This window comes from Ambystoma mexicanum, chromosome 14 (assembly GCF_040938575.1).
Source record: "Ambystoma mexicanum isolate Mex_15411 chromosome 14, UKY_AmexF1_1, whole genome shotgun sequence".
NCBI classification, from domain to species: domain Eukaryota; kingdom Metazoa; phylum Chordata; class Amphibia; order Caudata; family Ambystomatidae; genus Ambystoma; species Ambystoma mexicanum.
Window position 1 is genome coordinate 479,443,301 of NC_090940.1, and position 19,846 is coordinate 479,463,146.

The following is a 19,846-nucleotide window of genomic DNA, read 5'->3' on the forward strand; positions in this document are numbered from 1 at the left end:
ATTTGATGGTCAACGCTTGCTCCCATCTTAGATTTAGGTTTAGATTAGGCATTTTTCCACCCTTAAACTGTGATCACTTGTGTCTGTCTTTACTGTTGCCACCATGAGTTCCTTACAGGTGCCATTCATAAATTACCATGAGGCAAAATTGAAGACATTTTGTAGAGCATGGCCGTCACTATGGCATTTCTTTTTAATTGTCTTGACACTTTGTAAATGGTAGCGGCTGGGGATAGCCGGGGCCCAGGCCCCAGCAGTCTCCAGAAAAGGCTCCCGAGCTAGGGCCCTGCCGGGGCCAGCCCCCGACTAGCCCCAGCCATGCTGACACCTGAGGCAGCCCCTGTAGCGGCTGCAGGGTTACATGAGCTGCCTGCAGGTGTCAGCACTTCGGATTAGAAAAAAAGAAAAGGCATCGCCTTTTATTTTTTCCTAAATCGAAGTGCAGACACCTGGAAGCAGCAGGTGCAACCGTGCAGTGTGGCCTGCCTGATGGCCCTGTACTCTGAAACAGGAGGAGGGCTGGGCTGCCCAGCCCTCCTTTTGTTTCTGAGTAAATAGCCATCACCCAGCATGAAGCCCCTGGGCTCCTCACGCTGGCTGACGGCTATTTACTCAGAACCAAAAGAAGAGCTGGGCAGTCCAGCCCTCCTCCTGTTTGAGTACAGAGCCATCAGCAGCAGGCAGCACTTTAATTCAAGGAGCCCGAGGTAAAGCATTGTACCACGTGGCTCCTTGAATGAAAAGGCTGCCTGCTGGGTGTGAGCTGGGGCACAATGGTATCACACCTTTGGTGCGCCCAGTCCTTTCTTTTATTTAAAAGGAGGGGCTGGGTGCATCAAAAGGTAATAATGCCAGTGTGCCCCAGCTCTGCTTTTAGCAGCCCCCCCACCTTAGGCGAGGGGTTGGGGGCTCTCGATAGGGGGCATGGCCTAAGCACACCCGTACTTAGGCCACACACCCTAACGAGAGCCCTCCTCAATTTCTAATCCCATTTGAAAGACTTACAAGAAAAGAACGAACCTGCTATTTGTGTAAGTCTCTAAGTGAGCTAGAATCTAGTGAGTGAGCTAGAATCTCTCAGACATCTATTTACAATGCGAGTATACAAGAGAAGCTCACATGGGTCATTTTGTAACAACATAGAAACCCATATATTAAGTAAACAATTTTGGCAATAGCTTAGTGGACAGCAATTTTTCACAGCCTTTTAGAATTGTACATAGCTTACATGAAATGGAATGACTGCTTAAATAGGCACGGAAATAATAATTCTAGGAAAGCCTTTTTATGTATACTACTAGGCAAAGTACTGTTAGTCAAGTACTAAATGACATTTGAGGTTTTTAAAATATTTGTGAATGTAAGATTTTTTTATTGAATTTGGATGGAACTGATAAAATATGCTATTGAATTCTAGTTTCAGCTGCATGAATTACTAACTTGTGAAACCTTTTAAAATGATGCACAATAGGAATTAAGCAATAAAGCCTGACAGGCGGGGGCTTTACCGGGTCAGCTAATGCCATGCCAGTTACAGGCCTGAGCGAATAAAGCCACCTGCAGGCATTACAGTGGCAGGGGAAGCGCCGGGAACACAAGAGTGTTGTAGGTGCTGGCGAGGGACCAGGCCGCTTCAGGTAAGTGTTGGGTAGAGGTTATGCCCCCAGGTACCCCCCGTGAGCAGGCCCACCCATCCCATACCGTAGGAAATACATGGACACAAGTCTGCTCATTACAGGGTCCCGAGCGCTCTGGACTCTACGGGCTGCCCCCTTTTTATTGCGCATGCCGTCACGCTGGCGCACACACACGTGACTCCCTCCTTTTTCATAACAAAACAACATATGCAATTTTCCATTAACTTGCTGTCAAAGTGACATAGAAAAACTGGTAAATAATACACCAACTGAATCACAGCCCAACGTGGGCAATTACTGTCCCCTTCTGGTCTTCTTTCACTTGGGTCCAAAATGTAGTCCTTGAACCTGCGGCCCTCACTGCGGGGGTTTCGCTCTTCACCACGTTCCTTGTCAGGGCTGCTTCCTCCTGGTTCAGGGTCTCCCGAGTCCTCCTCGAGCATCATCCCCCTCTCCGCGGCTCGAGCCGGAGGCACGCCGACTGCAGGCTCTTGTCGTGGGTCCCGGGTGTCAATCTTCTTGAAAAAACATGATTTCTTGTAACCGTTCCACGTTGGTCTGACGCCATCACCATGGACCTGCTGACATGGGTTACCCCCATGGGGGTGGGCTCATAGTTCAGGGATAGCTTCCCTCTGGGTGGCGGTTTCTCACTAGGATAGTATCCCCTACTTCAATGTCCGAGGGTTTCAGACGTCGCCTGGCATTATCTCGGTCATTGTGCGCCCGCCGGTCTTCCAGTGTCTTTTGATCATTAATGAGCCCTGGTGGTCAGCCCTCCGTCTCGGGTATCAGCCCCCTCGGGCATTTGTTGAACATGGCCTCTGCAGGGGCCACCCCTGTAGACTGATGGGGCGTTGAACGAAACTCTTGAAGGAACCGATATAGGTTTCTCTTCAGTACCCCCTCGTTGGCTCTGTGAGATTTGAAATATCTTAAAGAGGGTACGCATGAATCTGTCCACCTCCCATTTGCCCTTGGCCAGGCTGGAGTCACTTTCCTGTGCATGATACCACAGTCGGTCATGAATTCCGCGAACTGCCTGCCGTAAAACAGCGGTCCGTTGTCCAAACATATGACCCGAAAAGTCCATGGGTCGCGTAGATTTTTTCCATCGCTTGTAGGTCACTTGAAGTCGATTCGACTATCTCCACCTCTGGGTAGCGGGACCACTGGTTGATTAGTACTAAAAGGTACATGCTCCTCCCTGTGGATCCAAAGTCAGCATGCACTGTGCTCCATGGACTACCACTCTGCTCCATTGATTCAATGCTCGGCTCTTTATTCACGGGTGCGGCTGCTTGGCACCAGATGCATTGGCGAATGTATGCATCGACTTTTCCTTCGAGTTCCAGGAACCATACCTTGGTTCTCAGTCTTGCCTTGGTCTTCGCAGTGCCCTGATAGCAACTGTGGGCTAGTTCAAGCACCCTCTCAACCAGCAGCCTCGGTATGACAAATCTGCCTCCCATGAAGTAGCAGGCCTTTGTCCGACCTTGACAGCTCACGGTGGGTGCACCGCAGTGACTGTCAATCGCAGTGAGTGTCTTTATCCCTACGGGACATGTCTGAGAGCGCTGATCTCCAGTCCCCGCTGTCAACCGCTTTCAGGACCAGTTGTAAACATTCATCAGCCTGCGAGGCCTCTGCTAGTTCACCAAGAGTCAGGGCTATTGGCATGGCCGCATCTATAACCTGGTGGATGTACTTCTCACTGTCCCCTTCTGACTTCCGTACCTGGGAGCCGCTGCCACTGGCATGGCGGCATAGGTAGTCCGCGGGGTTGCGTCTGTATTGCAGCTTCACGCCATACTCCATGAGAGCGAGCATACACTTCTCAATCCTCGGTGGCGGTTTGATGAGCCCGTTAGAATGGGATCAGTGGCTTGCGGTCGGTGATGACAGAGACGGGCTTGCCCAAAATGTAAATGCAACAATGCCTACAGCCCCATAGTATGGCCAGCGCTTCTCTCTCGATCTGGGAGTATCTTTGTACAGTGTCTGTTAGTGTCGTATGTGATGGGTTTCATTTGTCCGTGCCAATCGGGTTGAAGAAGCACAGCTCCAAGCCCCACTGGGCTGGCATCCACGACTAGCTACGACTCTTTCTCCGGGTCGAAGAAAGCCATAGTCTCGTCTCCCGTAAGGGCAGCTTTAATGGTGTCAAAGGCCGCCTGTTCAACCGCTCACCAGGTCCAGGCCGTATCCTTCTTCGTGAGGGCCCGGAGAGGTTCAGAGAGGGAGGCCAGATTTTGGAAGAACCTCCCATAATAGTTTACCATCGATAGGAAACTCCGCACTTCGGAGGGATTTTCCGGTGGTCTTGCATCCCGAATGTCTAACTTTCTGTGGGTCTTGTGTAACCTTAACTATAAAAAGTATAATAGAGAGGCAGCATGCGGGAGGAGATAAACCAGGAAGGATTTTGGCATGGCTGCATAAAAGTGAGAAAAAAAATAGATCGATAACGAGGGAGGACGGCAAGGTGGTGGATACCCAAGAGGGAGTTAATCAGGACTCGACTCGGTCAAATGGCCATGGTTGTTGGCGTCACTGGCTGGCTATGGGATGGGTCCAGGATATCTACAGTGGGCTAAAATGTTATATAGTGACTCGCTGGCCAGGGTTAAAACAAGGTCAGTGGTATCAGAAAGGCGGAAACTTCGTAGGGGAACCAGACAGGGCTGTCCATGGTCCCCTATGCTCTACATATTGGCTCTGGAACTCCTAGCGATCTACTTAAGGCAACAATATGACATGATAGGCATCCCTGTGGGCGGTGAACGACACCTGATATCATTATACGCAGATGACATACTACTGTATTTGCGATACCCAGAGGAAAACCTCCAATATGTTTTGGAGGTGATGGGTAGATATGCGGGAATGTCCGGTACAGCGGTGAACCCTCAGAAGTCCAGCATGTTCCCATTGGGTGGATACAAAGGGATCCCCCTGAAACAATTAACGGTGTTTCAAGCACCATGGGCAGCTGGTACATTTCGCCATCTAGGAATAGATATATACCACTCAGTGGAGGAAGAGCATAAGCGCAACACAGAAGGAACAAGTTACTTACCTGTAACTGTTGTTCTCCAGCATGGGTCTGGCATGGATTCACATGCTCATGAATATTCCCAGTCGTCAGGCTGGGAATCCTCGGTAAAGAAAAAACCAGTATCAGTTTCGTTTCTGATCTGTCTTTCGTAGTAATAACCAATCACTGGTCTCTGCGTCATACTGACCACAGCCAATGACTGCCCTCTACCTAAGCACCGCCTCTGGCAGCCATCTTCAGATTTGGAAGCACGTGAAGTGGCAGTATGACCAAGTGAAGAGCCGCAGAGGGGTAGGCGGGAGGGTTCGCATGTGAATCCATGCCAGACCCATGCTGGAGAACAACAGTTACAGGTAAGTAACTTGTTCCTTCTCCAGCATGGGGTCTGGCATGGATTCACATGCTCATGAATAAAGAATACATAGCAGTACACACATGCACAACCACGGGAGGTGGCAAAGGCTCAACATTAAGCATTACATCAAACCCAACATTAAGCATCTTACCTCCTCACCAAGCTCACCTCAGGCGAACAGGTTGCGCAGCACTGCTTGGCCGACCCTGGACTCCTCCCTGGAATCCCGATCGACGCAGTAGAATTTCGTGAAGGTGTGCGTCGACCTCCACGTAGCAGCCCTGCATATGTCCAGTAGGGGCACACCAGAAAGGAACGCTGTGGTGGCTGCGATCACTCTGGTGGAATGGGCTCTCGGACGGCCAGGCAGTGGTCGGTTTGCCAACCGATGACAGTACATGATACAGCCGGAGAGCCATCTGGAAATGGAAGCCTTCGAGAGAGCCTTCCCCTGATTGACAGGTCCAAAATTCACAAAGAGTTGTGACGTCTTCCGAAAACACTTCGTGCGGTCCACGTAGAACTTCAGCGCTCTAGCCACATCCAGCGAGTGCAAAGTCCTCACAGCCGGCGACGAAGGCGACGGGAAGAACACAGGCAACACCAAGGGTTCGTTGAGATGGAAGTCCGACGGTACCTTGGGAATGAAGGAGGGGTGCGTCCTGAGCACTACCCTCGTGTCGTGAAAAGTCAAGTACGGGGCCTTGCAGGAAAGGGCCTGGATCTCTCCCACCCGTCGTGCGGAGGTGATGGCCACAAGAAACGCTGTTTTCCACGACAGAAACTTCAACGGGGCCGAGTGTAGAGGCTCGAACGGAGGTCCCATGAGCTTGGTCAGCACCACGTTGAGCTCCCACGCCGGGGCCGGAGCCTTCACCGGCGGGAACGATCTGAACAGTCCCTTCATGAACTCTTTCACCAGACGATGAGACCACAAGGACGTCCGGCCCGTGGTTCTGGTGTATCGGGAGATCGCAGCAAGATGAATCTTGATGGACGCGTGTGCCAATCCAGCTTTGGCCAGCGTCAGCAGGTACGGCAGTACCTGGGGAGCCGTAATCCGTAGAGGGTTAATCTTCTGTGCGTGGCACCAGACAGAGAACCTCTTCCATTTGTGTCCGTAGCATTTAAGAGTCGAGGACGCCCTGGCCTTTGCAAGAACCTCTCTGCAGTCGGCCGGTATGTCGTATCCTCCAAACTCTAGCGCTGCAGGAGCCAGGCCTGCAAGTTCAGCGATTTCGGGTCATGGTGGAGGATGGCGCCTCCTTCCCTGGAGAGTAGATCCGCGTCCACCGGCAGCCTGATTGGCGGGGACGCTGATAAGTCCAGAAGGTCCAGGAACCATATCTGCCTCGGGCACGAAGGTGCGACAAGGATCATCCTGCACCGTGACCTCTTGAGCTGGTTGACGAGCCGGATTAGCAGTGGCAAAGGAGGGAACGCGTAGAGGAACAGGCCCTCCCAGGGGAACGAGAAAGCATCGCGCATGCTCCTCGCCTGGGGAAACCTGCTGGCGAACCTCCGGCACTTCGAGTTTGTCGCCGTCGCGAACAGGTCGATCTGGGGTGTGCCCCACCGTCGGAAGAGGCGATCCACTAGATCCTGCCGTAGTTACCACTCGTGGCACGAGCGCAGCTCCATGCTGAGTGAGTCGGCGATGGTGTTTTTTATCCCTGTCAGATGAAACGGCACCAGAAACATCCTTTGGGCGACGGCCCAATGCCACAGGTCCTGCGCCTCCTTGGACAGTGCTGGGGACCTGGTTCCGCCCTGTTTCCTGATGTAAAACATGGTGGTGGTGTTGTTGGTGAAGATCCTCACCACCTTGCCCTTGAGGGACGGAAGGAAGGACCTGAGGGCCCAGAACACTGCACGGAGCTCCAGGACGTTGATATGGAGGGACTTCTCTGTCGGGAGCCAAAGGCCTCTCGCGTGCAGATTTTCGGTGTGCGCTCCCCACCCTTCCAGGGAGGCATCCGTGGTCACTGTCTCCTGGTGGTCTGGGGTCTGGAAGTCCATGCCCGCCGTCAGATGCGCCCGGGTGCCCCACCACCGGACCGCTCGGCGGAAACTCTCGTCGAGTGTGATCCTCTCCTCGAAGCCGCCCGTCGTTTGGATCCAGCGCGCGTCCAGGAACTCCTGTAACGGGCGCATCCGGAGCCTGCACATGGGAATGAGGTAGATGCAAGAAGACATCATTCCGAGGAGGGACTTGATGGACCTCACCTTGGCCGCGTCGGAAACCAACATCCGCTGTACCTTGCCCAGGATGGACCTGGTCCTTTCCTCCGACGGGGAGGCCAGAAGGGACACTGTGTCGAGCTCCGCTCCCAGAAACAGTGCGTTTTGCACGGGCACCAGGTGGGACTTGGCGTAGTTCACGGAGAATCCCAGGTCCGTGAGATGTTGGACGGTCCTTGCCGTGTGCTCCACGGCGAGCTCCCTCGTCTTGGCTCGGAAGAGCCAGTCGTCCAGGTAGGGGTAGACGTGGATCCCCTCGCGGCGCAGCTGCGCCGCCACCGGTGCAAGGCACTTGGTAAATACCCTGGGTGCCGACCGTAGTCCGACGGGGAGGGCTTTGAACTGGTAGTGACGCCCTTGGACAACAAACCTGAGGAATTTTCGGTGCCCCTTTAGGATGGGAATATGGAAGTAGGCATCCTCCAAATCCAACGACGACAGGAAGTCTCATTCCTCCAGCTGACCCAGGACGTGCTGGAGGGTGACCATCCGGAACTTCTGAGCCTTGATGAACTTGTTCAGACGTCGCAGGTCTAGGATGGGGCGCCATCCTCCCGTCTTCTTCTTCACGAGGAAGTATCTCGAGTAAACTCCGGAGCCCCGAAGCCTCTTTGGGACGAGTTCGATGGCGCCCTTCCTGAGCATCGCCTTTACCTCCAGGAGAAGCTGAGGGACGTGAAGCTCTTTCCTGGCCACGGGGGGGACGCGCGGGCACCTTCTTTGAAACTCGAGCGCGTGGCCCCGGGCTAAGGCGTCCAGCACCCAACGGTCGGTGGAGATGGACTCCCACACGCTGACGAAGCTCGCCAGCCGGCCTCCCACCGGGGTGCTTCGGTGGGGGCACGACCCCACGGCCGGTTCAATCCTGTTTCGACAAGGCTTTGCCGCCTTGACCTCCTTGGCGACGACGGCGGGGTCCGCCAGACTTGCCTCGTCCTCTGTAGGCCTCCTGAGACGACGAGCGGGCCGCTTGACGGTAGGTGGAGAAACCGCCACCGGAACCTTTGGAGGCACCCTTGCCTCCGCTGCTCCGAAAGGGCGTCCGTCGTTGCTGTAGAACCCCAAGGGCCTGGGCCGTCTCTGCTTTAATGGCCTGAAGGGAATCGTCCACTGTTTTCCCAAACAGGTTGTTCCCATCGAACGGCATGTCCAGGACTCTGGTCTGTACGTCTTGACGGAAGTCCGTAGCCTTGAGCCATCCACGCCGCCTAAGGCACACGCCGTTGCCCAACTGGCGAAACCCAGTGTCGGCGATGTCCGTCGTAATAGTGATGGCGTGGTCCGACGCCACCTCACCTTCCTGTAGGATCTCCAGGGCATCCGCCCTCTTGTCGTCCGGTAGGAAGTCCAGCAGGGGAGCCAGTTTGTACCATAGCTCCCTGTCGTAGCGGGCCACGATAGCCAAGGCGTTGGCCGCTTTAATCGTCGTCGCTGCAGACGAGATGACCCTGCGTCCCATAGCGTCCAATTTCTTTCCCTCGCCGTCCGGTGGGGAAGTCGATGTGGAGGCCGCACCCCCCCCCGCTTTCTTCCTGGCCGCCGCGGAGACGACGGAGTCCGGGGTAGGCTGCGCCCGGAGGCACAGGGGGGCCGCGTCCGGGACCCGGTACTTCTTCTCGTACCGGTCTCTTCTAGCTGGCGTCGTGGAAGGGTTCTTGAGGAGGGTGAGGCCCTCATCCCAAATGTCGTCCAGTAAAGGCACCGCGAGGACCGTCTTCCTCTTGGCCTCGCGCCGTTGATAAAGGAATCCTTCCTTTTTCTTCTCCTCAGGGCAGAGTTGGAAAAGCTCGGATGCCCTTGCGATCATGGAGTGGAACGATCCAATCTCGTCGGGCGGAGAAGCCCTGGTGGGAGGTGACGACGGTAGATCCTCGTCGTATACCTCGTCGTCCGTACCCGTCGCTGCCGTGTCAGTCCCCGTATCATCCCCTCGGGTGGACGGGGAGGAGGGCTGGACGGGTCGCGGCGGCTGAAAAGGAGGTGGAGGGTGAATCCTTCTTTTCTTGGGCGGGGGAGCACCAGACAGTCCCGGTTCAGGATCCCCCGACGGGAGAGGTTCCTCCGTCGGCAACGGTAGTCTCGTCCTTATCTCTGAGCATAAGGACTGTATAGCCAACAAAATGGCCGCCGAGTTGTCTTGCGGCGCTGGCAGAGGGGAATCCGACGGGCGATCAGGGACCCCGTCGGCACCCTCGACGATGTCGTCGTCACCTGCGTCGGGATCCATCCCGACGGGCCGGTCTTCATCCACGCCAAGGCCGTGGCTTAAGACCTCGATCAGCTCTTCCTCTGAGGTTGAAGCCGAATCTACGACGACGCCCTGCCCCCCCTTTTTCTTCCCCGCCGGGGATTTCACGGGGGTCCTATCGATGGGCACAAAAGAAGACTCCCTCCGAGGTGGCAGGGAGACTCTGAGCCCCGAGGTCGCCACCACTGGTGTAGCCTCCACAGGCTGAGCCAGGGCCGCCGCGACAGTATCGATAGAGGGCATGGCCGGATGGATTAAGGCCTTCACCACCTTAGGTGCGCTCACCGCCTTATCCTTGAGGGGGGGGACACTGCCTCGCTCCCCCTCCGATGGGGCCTTCGAGCTCGACCGGGGCCTCTCCAGGAGCTTTGCCGGGTGCTCGCCCTTCCTCTTACCCGACCCAGAGCGTTGGCTCGTGGCTGAAGGTGCCGGGGAGGGTGCGCCCTGCCTGGCGCCCGTAGAGCCCGACCGTTCGGCGCTCCCGGTACCAGCGGACTCGCAGTGCTTGGCCTTGTGTTGGACCCCCGTCGCCGGGGAGTCCTCAAAGGTCTTAGAAGACCGCTCGGATTTCTTCCTTTTCTTCTCGCCTGACGGGCTCTTCCCTTCCAGGCAGTTGGCGAGGCGTTGGTGGCGGTCCTTCATGGTCCGCTCCGACATATTGCCGCAAAACGCACAGTCCTTCTCCACGTGCGTCTTGTCCTCATGTAAGCAGTAGAGACAAAAGGAGTGTTCGTCCTCCTTAAAGACGTTCTGCAGCTGGCATCCAGGGCAGACCCTGAACAGCTTTCCGGGCGTCGAGCTTCCCTTCTCCTGGGCCATGTCCGGGCCTGAGAAGCTTCTGGAGTCCTCCAAAACGTAGCTCGACGAAATCTTCACCCTTGAGGGGCGCAGACGAATCCGACACGGGTCCCCGTTGATCGGATGGAGAGTCGGTGGAGCTTGAGGCTCTTTTGACCGGAAAAAACGAAGTTTTTGAGAAAAAAACGTGAAAAAATAGCACTAACGCTCGAGAGCAATAGCACGAGGATCCCAACACATGAATGTGCGGTAAAAATCTGAAGATGGCTGCCAGAGGCGGTGCTTAGGTAGAGGGCAGTCATTGGCTGTGGTCAGTATGATGCAGAGACCAGTGATTGGTTATTACTACGAAAGACAGATCAGAAACGAAACTGATACTGGTTTTTTTCTTTACCGAGGATTCCCAGCCTGACGACGGGGAATATTCATGAGCATGTGAATCCATGCCAGACCCCATGCTGGACAAGTAGCCATTACTAAAATTGAGAATTGCATGCGGTTCTGGGTAAAACTGCCCTTAGCAATGATGGGACGTAGTGCAATGTTAAAGATGGTGGTCTTGCCTTGGCTCCTGCACTACTTCGGGAATATCCCGTATTTGATACCAAAGAAGTTCTTTAGTAGATTGGCCAGCATGTGTAGAGACTTCCTGTGGCATGGTACACAAAACAGAGTGGCCCTCTGGAAACTACAGAACACTTATGAGAAGGGAGGTATGAAATTATGAAGTTTACTATGTTGCCAGTCAGCTACAATATGTGGCCAAATGGATCTCGGAGGATGTGACCCCTGAAACCAGGCTGTTCAGACGGGACTGTGTCCCATTTTACTTGAAGGAGATTATGTGGTTGCCCCAAGCTGCAATGGATGGTCGCCCAAAGATGACTAGGATGGAAGAAGTGGCGAAGGGCGTGTCAACTGATGGGGAACCCATGCCCGTGCTCCCCTCGGGTACCACTCGTCGCAATGGCGGGTGGAGAAGAGCAGCCAAGGATGATAATCAGAAATCACTGGGAGCAGACTGGTGTAGCGACAATGGGGGACATCTGGCGGGAGGGGACCATAACAGATTTCGGGGAGTTGGGGGCGGAAACTGGGCTAAACACTGGCCAGTATATCACGTACTATAGACTGGTGCGATGGATCAAGAGAACGTGGTCCGAATTGGTGCTTGAGGAAGAACCAGATGCTACTATAGACATAATATATGACATAGCAGAGGGGGGACACGAGATATTTATTTATTTATTTATTCGTATTTGTTAAGCGCACAGAATCAGCCCTGAGGCATCGTGGCGCTGGTTACAGAGATAGCGCTGGTTACAGGAATAGCGCGACTTAGTTACAGCATTGAGGCATACAAGCATACAGGTTTAGACAATAACAATATTTAGCAATGTGTGCCTGTTTGGCTGTAGGTAGAGGAAATTTAGTTAAAGAGAGAGGTTTTGAGTTTTTTTCTAAACGCTGTGAAGGAGCCTTCTGCTCTTAGAGCGTGGGGGAGATTGTTCCAGAGTTTTGGTGCTATGTAGGGGAAACCCCGCCCTCCTGCTGTAGTCTTATTGATGCGTGGTACAGTGAGTTGGTTAGTGTAGCACAGTCTGGTAGGTCTGGATGAGGTCGGTCTTCGAATAGTGTCTGAGAGATATGATGGTGCAGTGTGGTGGATACATTTGTGGGTTGTAGTCAGTACCTTGAAGGTGATGCATTCTTTGACAGGGAGCCAGTGAACTGATTGTCTTGCCAGTGAGATGTGGTCCCTTTTGGAGATGCTTAAGGCTGCTCTTAGAGCGTTATTTTGAGTGACCTGAAGTTTGTTTAGGTTTTTTTCAGAGGTGCCGGCGAGGAGTGCATTGCAATAGTCAAGTTTAGCGCCTATGTTAGCTCTTGCTATTGATAGGCAGTTTTCTTTGGAAAGGAATGGTTTGATGGCGTTGATGAATTTAGTGCTCAGTGTAGATGCGGAGACAATGGCACTAACTTGTTTGTCCATAGACAAGGTTGCATCAATGTAGACCCCTAGCGTTTTCACAGAAGATAGGACTGGGATAGTGCAGTTGTCGATGTTGAAATTGGCATAGCGACTATCTAGCCTGGCCAGTGTGGATTTTTGGCCGAGGATAAGGATTTCAGTCTTATCCCCGTTAAGACATAGGCCATTAGTGGCCATCCAAGCTTGAATGGTGGCGTATATGTGTTTTAGAGCCAGAGCGTCTTTGTGGTATGAGCCTGTTAGTGGGAGGAGCACTTGGGTGTCGTCTGCGTAGTTGGTGTAGGCAATTCCAAGTGCATCCAGTTTATCGAAAAGGGGCTTAGTGAATAGGTTGTATAGCGTAGGTGCTGTACAAGAGCCTTGAGGGACACCGCAGTGTATTATGGATGGTGTTGCGTTATAAGTGTTAGAAAAGACTTTCATGGCCCTCCCTTCAAGAAATGATGTTATCCAGGAGGTGGCTTGGTCAGAGAAGTGTGCAGAGTGGGAGAGGTGTGAGGTGATGTTCTTGTGGTCCACTAGGTCGATTGCCGCTGAGAGGTCGAGAAGAAGTAAAAGGGCGGGTTTACCTGTGTCCAGTATCTTGGTTATTTCGTTTTTAAGGTCCAGCAGAGCAGTCTCTGTTCCATGACCTTTGCGGAAGCCTGACTGTCTGGTACCTAGGATGGAGTTAGTTTCAAGGTATAGTTGGATTTGGCTGTGTGCCACTTTATCTAAAATCTTGAGAAGGAAGGGGACTGTTATAGGTCTGTAGTTGTTAGGCACCGTGGGGTCGAGAGTGGGCTTTTTTAGAAGTGGGCGCACCCAAGCTTCTTTGAGACTGTCTGGGACAGAGCAGGTCTTGAATGAGGCATTAATGAATGCGGTAATGATTGGGGCAAGTGTTTCAGCGCAGTCCTTGATTAGCTTTGGAGGGCATGTATCGGCTTTGCAAGTCGATGGTTTCAAATGTTTCAGAATGTCCAGTACTTCTAGTTCTGAAACTTCGTTAAAGGCAAATTTGGGGATGTTAATGGTTTTGCTAGACGATTGAGAATCTGAGTGCCGACTCTGTTTCGGCAGGGTATTGTAGTGGTCACGGATTTTGTTTTGTAGGAGGTCTATTTTGTTGAGCATGGCGGCTTGGATACTGTTGCACCAGCCTTCATCCTTAATGATCTTGTCAGTGGAAGTGGGAGGCACTGTGAGCTCTTTAAAGATGGAGAAGAGTTCTCTCGAGTGGCACTTCGAGTCTGATATTCGACGGTTGTATGATTCAGATTTGGCATTGAAGATGGCGGTTTTGTATTTTTTTGCGGTGTCTTTGAATAAGTCTTTGGTGATGTCGCATGGGTTGGCCTGCCAATTTTTAAGTGCTTGGCGCTTATCTATATATCTAGAATATACGAGATGATGATGTCCAAAGTAGGAAAGGAGGTGGTGCAATTGAGACTGGAATGGGAGGAGGAAGTGGGTATCCCGATGGAGGATGGGATGTGGGAATGAGTCCAAGGGTATCACACGAAGGTGTCAAGGAACGCAAGACTTAAACAGATGCAATTGTATATTACACATAGGGCGTATCTGACACCCCAAAGGATAGCCAAGTTCAAAAACGCAGGACAGCAGGCATGCCCTAAGTGTGATGAGGGGAATGCGGGCATGGTGCATATGTTTTGGTCATGCCCGGTTATTGAATGCTGCTGGGGTGAGGATGCACATAAATTAGCAGAAAAGGGTATTAAGATCGTGGTGGATACTGTGTGGGCCTGCCTGTTAGGGGGGTTCCCTAGGCCACGGAAACACAGGCACGTAAGCAAGCTGAAGGATCTGGCATATGCGCTTGCAAAGAGGATAATTGCTATGGGGTGGAAGAAATGCCACAAACCTCGATTGGAGGTATGGTGGAAAGATCTGCAGAAATGGGCGGAGGCGGAAACCATGGTATGGCAAGACACCAGTAATGCTGTGGGGAAGACTCTGATGGCCTGGAAACTGCTGCTAGCAGAACTATTTGGGTCAGTGCAAGACTCGTCGAAAATCACGGACAGGAATACCCCATCACAAGATGCAGGAATAGAACATTAGTGGAAGTAGGCTCTTAACGGGGAGTGGGAAAAGGGAAGCAGTGAACCCGATCGAATGATGTAAAATGGATATGTTATTGTATACACTGCAAGTTTGGTTTGTATTGTTTGTTTAAATATTCAATAAAAATGTTTTAAAAAAAAAAACTTTCTGTGGGTCGGGTGAGATCCCTGCAGAGTGGAACATGAACCCAAAGAATTCAATGCTTCCTTTCAAAAACTAAAATTTTTCACGATGTAGAGTCAAACCCAGATCTTGGATTCTTTCCAATGTCTTCTCGAGCCTGAACATGTGTTCCTTTTCGGATGTCGCGTACACCAAGATGTTGTCACTTAGGTTGATTACGCCCTCTAGGCCAGCTAGGGCGCCCTTAATGATGTTTTGGAACACCTCTGCGGCCGAGGATATCCTAAAGCTCAGACGTTTATACTGGTACAGGCCGTTGTGGGTTGTGAATGTGGTTATATACCTGGAGTCCGGGTGCAGTTAAAGTTGGTGATAACCAGAGCGCAAATCAAGCTTTGAGAAAACCTAGGACCTAGGCACCCTGTAGCTTGCCTATCACATCGTCCAGCCTTGGCGTAAAGTGGCGTTCCCTTTTGATGGCGAGGTTGGGTAGCCTCATATCCACGCAAATGTGTACGGCTCCCGGCTGCTTGGGCTTGGCCGCCACCACTATGGGGGACACCCACGGGGTAGGGCCGTCAACCTTTTCAATAATGTCTGAGTCCACTAGATTCTGTAGTTCTTGCTCGACTTGCGCTCAAAGGTGGAAGGGTATGCGTCTGTGCTTCAGTGCCGTTGGGCGCACTGACACATCTATGTGCAATTTTATTGGCTCTCCTTTTAGCTTCCCGATTCCCTGAAAAATGTCTGCTAATCTGTTGGTAACGTCTTTGATGTCCGCTTTGTACACCGAGAGCGCAAAACTCACAATGTCTAGGGCCTCGGATGCGGCCCAACTAAGGAGCGAGTGTGTGGGCTGACGTCGGTCACAAAGAATTTCGCTTTGATAGTGTTGCTGGCGTGAGTGACTGGTGCTACAAACACCCCTTGGAGTGGAAGTGGATGGTCACCCCCAAACGAGTAGATCTTTGCTTTGGTTTCCACCAACGCTGGTGGTCCTGCTAGTGACTCAATGTCTTGTCACCATCAAACATACTGACGCCCCTGTGCCGATTAACACTGGAGTCGGAGTCTCCCAGAAGTCCACCACGCACGTGGGCTGCCTTCTCTTCTTGGTTTTTGAGTCAATGTTGGATATGAAGAACATCTCTTCATCCTCTTCTTCCTCCGCAATTTCCAGCCCTTGGAACTCCTGTTCCACCACAGCCACATTTCTCGACTTGCGTGGCCACCCATTGCTAGCTATACTCGGGCCTTGCAGGATGGCGACTGGATTTGCTTCTGGCGAAGGGGCCGGCTGTCCCACATCATCCACACACCCTCCCTTTTGCGGGGCATTCACTTGAGTGTGGAAGGTCATACCCACACTTTGGGCATGGCTGTGGTGTGTCACTCTTCTTCTGGGTCCCCATGGGCGTGGCGGGCCGGTGTTTGTTGCCCGTCCAATGGCATAGGCCTCTTCTCCCTTCACCGACTTGACTGCAGCGTCCATCCTGGAGGCACGGCTTTCGGGAAATTCATTGGACCTGCCCATGTCGAGGATCTGCGTCAGCGTGAGCCCTGGCTCCCGGAGTACCTGTCGCCGTAGCTTCCCTGAGCTACAGCCTTGTATGACTTGGTTTCGAACCATCCCCTCCTCATTTTCCCATTGGCACGTGCTGGCCAGGTAACGTAGTCTCCCGCAGAAGTGCTCTAGCGACTCGTCCTCGTGTTGCTTCTCGCTGCAAATCACAAAGCGATTGAAGTCTTGGTTGGAAAGGGGTAGGAAATGTTCCTTGAGGGCATCTTTCATGGCCTGATATGAGACAGCCGTCGTGCTCAGCGACTCGAATATGCAGTGTACTTCATAACCTGCAGCATACAGCAGCGTCGCCACCTTGGCATCATCTTCAGTCTCCCCAGTAGCTCTGAAAAATATTTCCAGCTTCTTGACCCATAGCAGCCACTTCTGGCCTAGTTTCGATGGAGGGCCCGACATATACAATTCTGGCATGCGGGCCAGCGTGCCTTGGTGTCTGGGCATCATCCTGACTGGAGGCGGTGCAACCGCCCTTGGGTGCCATCTGCAAGGTTGCTCATGGCTGTGGACCGCACAGGCACCTCTCACACTCGTGGAGGCTGCAAGTCCGCAGAGACACTGACTTCCTGAGGCCTCAGACGGTCTTGGTGAAGCTGTGTCCCTCCAGGCCCAGCATAGGGCGTCCCTCTTCCTTAGCAGGTGTGGCAAGGATGAGAGTAATACCAAATTTCCCTGTACTAGGGACGTTGGAACAAAAGAGGAAGCAGAGAACAATCTCTCAAAACCCACAGTCTCTTGTTTGTTGAGCACCATCCATCGAGCTTCCTTACCCCATGTAATATTAAAGCTCTGGCGTTGGAAATGTCTATTGTATGTTCCTTTTCTTTTTTTTAAAAAAAAATAATTGAGTGCTCCCCCCTCCTCCAGCCGCTCCTGGTGGCACCAGCGGCTACAGACCTCTGCAAGCCTTGGAAGGCTCCAAAAATTGCCCAAGACGGCCCACGAACACCCCGTGAGGGGCTGCGACCATCTGTGACACAAAATGGTTGTTCAATATGCGCCGCGCGGGTGACGCATCTAGTAGGCGTCGGGACAACCCTCCAGACATCGATTGAGGAATCAGAGGTTACCTCCCCTACTCAGCGGCGTCGTTACCAGTTTTAGGTAGTTGTTATGCCCCCGGAACCCCCCTTGAGCGGGCCCTGCCCTCCTGTACCTTAGGAAATACGCGGACACAGGTCTGCTCGTTACGGGGTCCCGGCGCGTTCTGAACGCTACGGGCCACCACCTTTATTATTGCGCATGGGTGAACATCGCCGTCGTGCTCGTGCACACACACGTGACTGTCACATCAAGTGTGTGAGGGCGGCGGTCGCAATTGGGATGCAGTGGTGGGTTTTTGATGGCAGTGGTGGACCAAACTGCTTTCCAATAGGGAACATTGTGGATTCCTGCTGCTCAGGGGACTCAAAAGCCGGGTTTTACCATGAGATAAAGCCCACGTTGTGAGCTCCCTGATTGGCTGGGAGCCTGACTGTCTCCGATTAGCTGGGAGGCAGACTACCCCCTCCCACAGGGTGCTAATTAAAAATAAAAAGATACATGAAAAATCGACAAATTCTTGTTGTGGTATAAATACGTCCTGCTCAACCTTGGTCAGTTTGTTTCTGTGGCAAAACATTATCACAAATACTTATAACCTACATCTTTTTCAAACATTGTTTTTAAGATCTAAATTCCTTGTATTATACTTTTCCCCGTAAATAATAGCTTTTCTGTTGCATGTTAAATCAATCTTTCAATGTTATTTTTATTCATAGTTCACATTTTATTTGATCACCATACTTGTCTGTTGTTTGGGACAACATTTTTTTTAAACAACCAGTGAATTTTAAAAACAATAGAGACTCACCAGCAGTCCTCGGCTTAGCTTGTATTCCTTTATGATAGATTCAATATTCTCCAGAAGCCCTGTTTGAGCAACCCATTTGATGTTAAAGTTCTCTTTCAAGTAGACTGCTTCCATGCGAAGATTCACCAATAGCTGGTCAATGTGCATTTGCTAAAAGAGGAAAAGGAATTTTATTCATAAAACATTTTGCTAACTAAACCATTCATATATTAAGATAATCTTGAATCAACTGAAGTGTAGGCAACCTGCGGATTGCCAAATCTGTTGGCACCATGTACTATGTAATCCTGCTGTACATTCCTCCACCTTAAAAGGTGCAGCAGCGAGCCAAAATGTACACACCTAGTTTGTCCTCAGGGAGGCACATCGGAGAGTGTCCGTCCCAAACCTGAATCTAGCGGCCCACTTCACCCACAGGTTAACATTGGGAGGTAAGGCAACTCACCACACTGGGATATTTATTTATTGAGCATTTGTTAGGCACCTATACAACATAATTGTGTTTCCAGGCGCCACAAGGCTAAGTGGGGAGGTTACAAGGGGAACTAATAACATTTGCAAAACAGTAAATATACAATTGTGGTACTACTGGCATTAGGACGTGCAAGTGCAGTGAATAGAAGTGCAGGAGATAGAGATAGGTGGGGAGGGGCAAGATATAGACAAGTGCTAGTAGGGGCCTGGCACAGATTGCCAAGGGGAGCAAAGGAGGAGGCCTCAGGCTAAGTGCTACAGGATGGGCGAATCCAAGGGGTGGGATGCACAGCTGCCAAGCAGGGGCACACAGGGGGCAGTGCAGTGGGGGGCTGTGCTGGTGTCGACTGGGTAGAGGGCCTGGTATCCTGTGAGATTCAGGAGGACCAGGCCACCGGTCTCAGTGGCAGTAGGGTGGTTAGCAAGGAAGAGAAAGATGAAAAGAGGTAGAGAAAAGCAGAGTTTTGAGGAGTTCTCTGAACTAAAGGAGGTCCGGCTCAAGTCAGAGGGGCAGGGAGGCTGTACCAAAGGAAGACACCAGCCAAAGAGAGAGACCTGCCCCCCCTCTCTGCTTGGAGAACCGTTTGACAATCAAAGAGTTTTTTTTGTGTAAACTCTTTTTATTAGAGCAAACAATTTACAGCACATTCAGTGAACAACAACAATCAGGTATTTGGACATATAAATCTACCCAGAACCGGATCCTCCCCACCGGGCTGTCCTTCTCCCCACAGTACCATAGGTGGGGAGTCTTTAATATGGGTCCATTGTCTTCCATTGAGGCAAATCCCGACCCGGCACGGTGCAGAGTCCAAATGTAAAACCATGTTAAGTCGACTCCCCAACTCCTCCCCCGTACCTGCAGAACCCCACATTTAAGCCCTATTTCTTAGTCTACGGGGAACAAGATAGACCTTATCTGAGGTCATGTGTGTGTGCCTGGGTAGATGCCGGGGGAACACTAATCATATGTTAGCTTAAGGACCAGTGACTGTGCTGGGCTAAGTCTGGAAATCATTAGGGATTGGCCGGAGCGACCGGGGTAGCGTGTGCAGGGATGGGGCTTGCCATACTGGCGATGTCAGTCACCCCCATAGTGGGTGGGCTCCTCAGGGGGGGACAAAGAGATTCCACTATTTGTGTGTTTGTTCGGCCCTGGCCGGGTTTGTTCTTTTTAGTGCACTGTGCTCCAGGGAGCACATTTTGGACAGGGAGGCGGTTAGATGTGTTTCAGTGGGTAGTGTTGTGTCTTTCCAGTTTATAATCAGGAGTTTGCGTGCGGCGAACATCCATACACTCAGGGCTTCGCATGCTGGTGGGTCTGAGTGCCAGTCTTTATGATTGTCCCCAAATAACAGCTCTTCCGGGGTTTGTGGGATATTAGTATTTGAGATGTGGGAGGTCATCAGCCGATATAC

At 52.1% G+C, this 19,846-nt stretch overlaps 1 protein-coding gene across 1 annotated transcript in view; it reads right to left on the minus strand.

Annotated features, from left to right (window-relative positions):
- AK7 (adenylate kinase 7) overlaps positions 1–19,846 on the minus strand; it is a 1,456,966-nt gene that overhangs the window by 735,802 nt on the left and 701,318 nt on the right. The window contains exon 10 of the mRNA XM_069637722.1: positions 17,955–18,104. Coding sequence (XP_069493823.1) covers positions 17,955–18,104 — 150 coding nt within the window. The remainder of the gene's footprint in view (positions 1–17,954; positions 18,105–19,846) is intronic.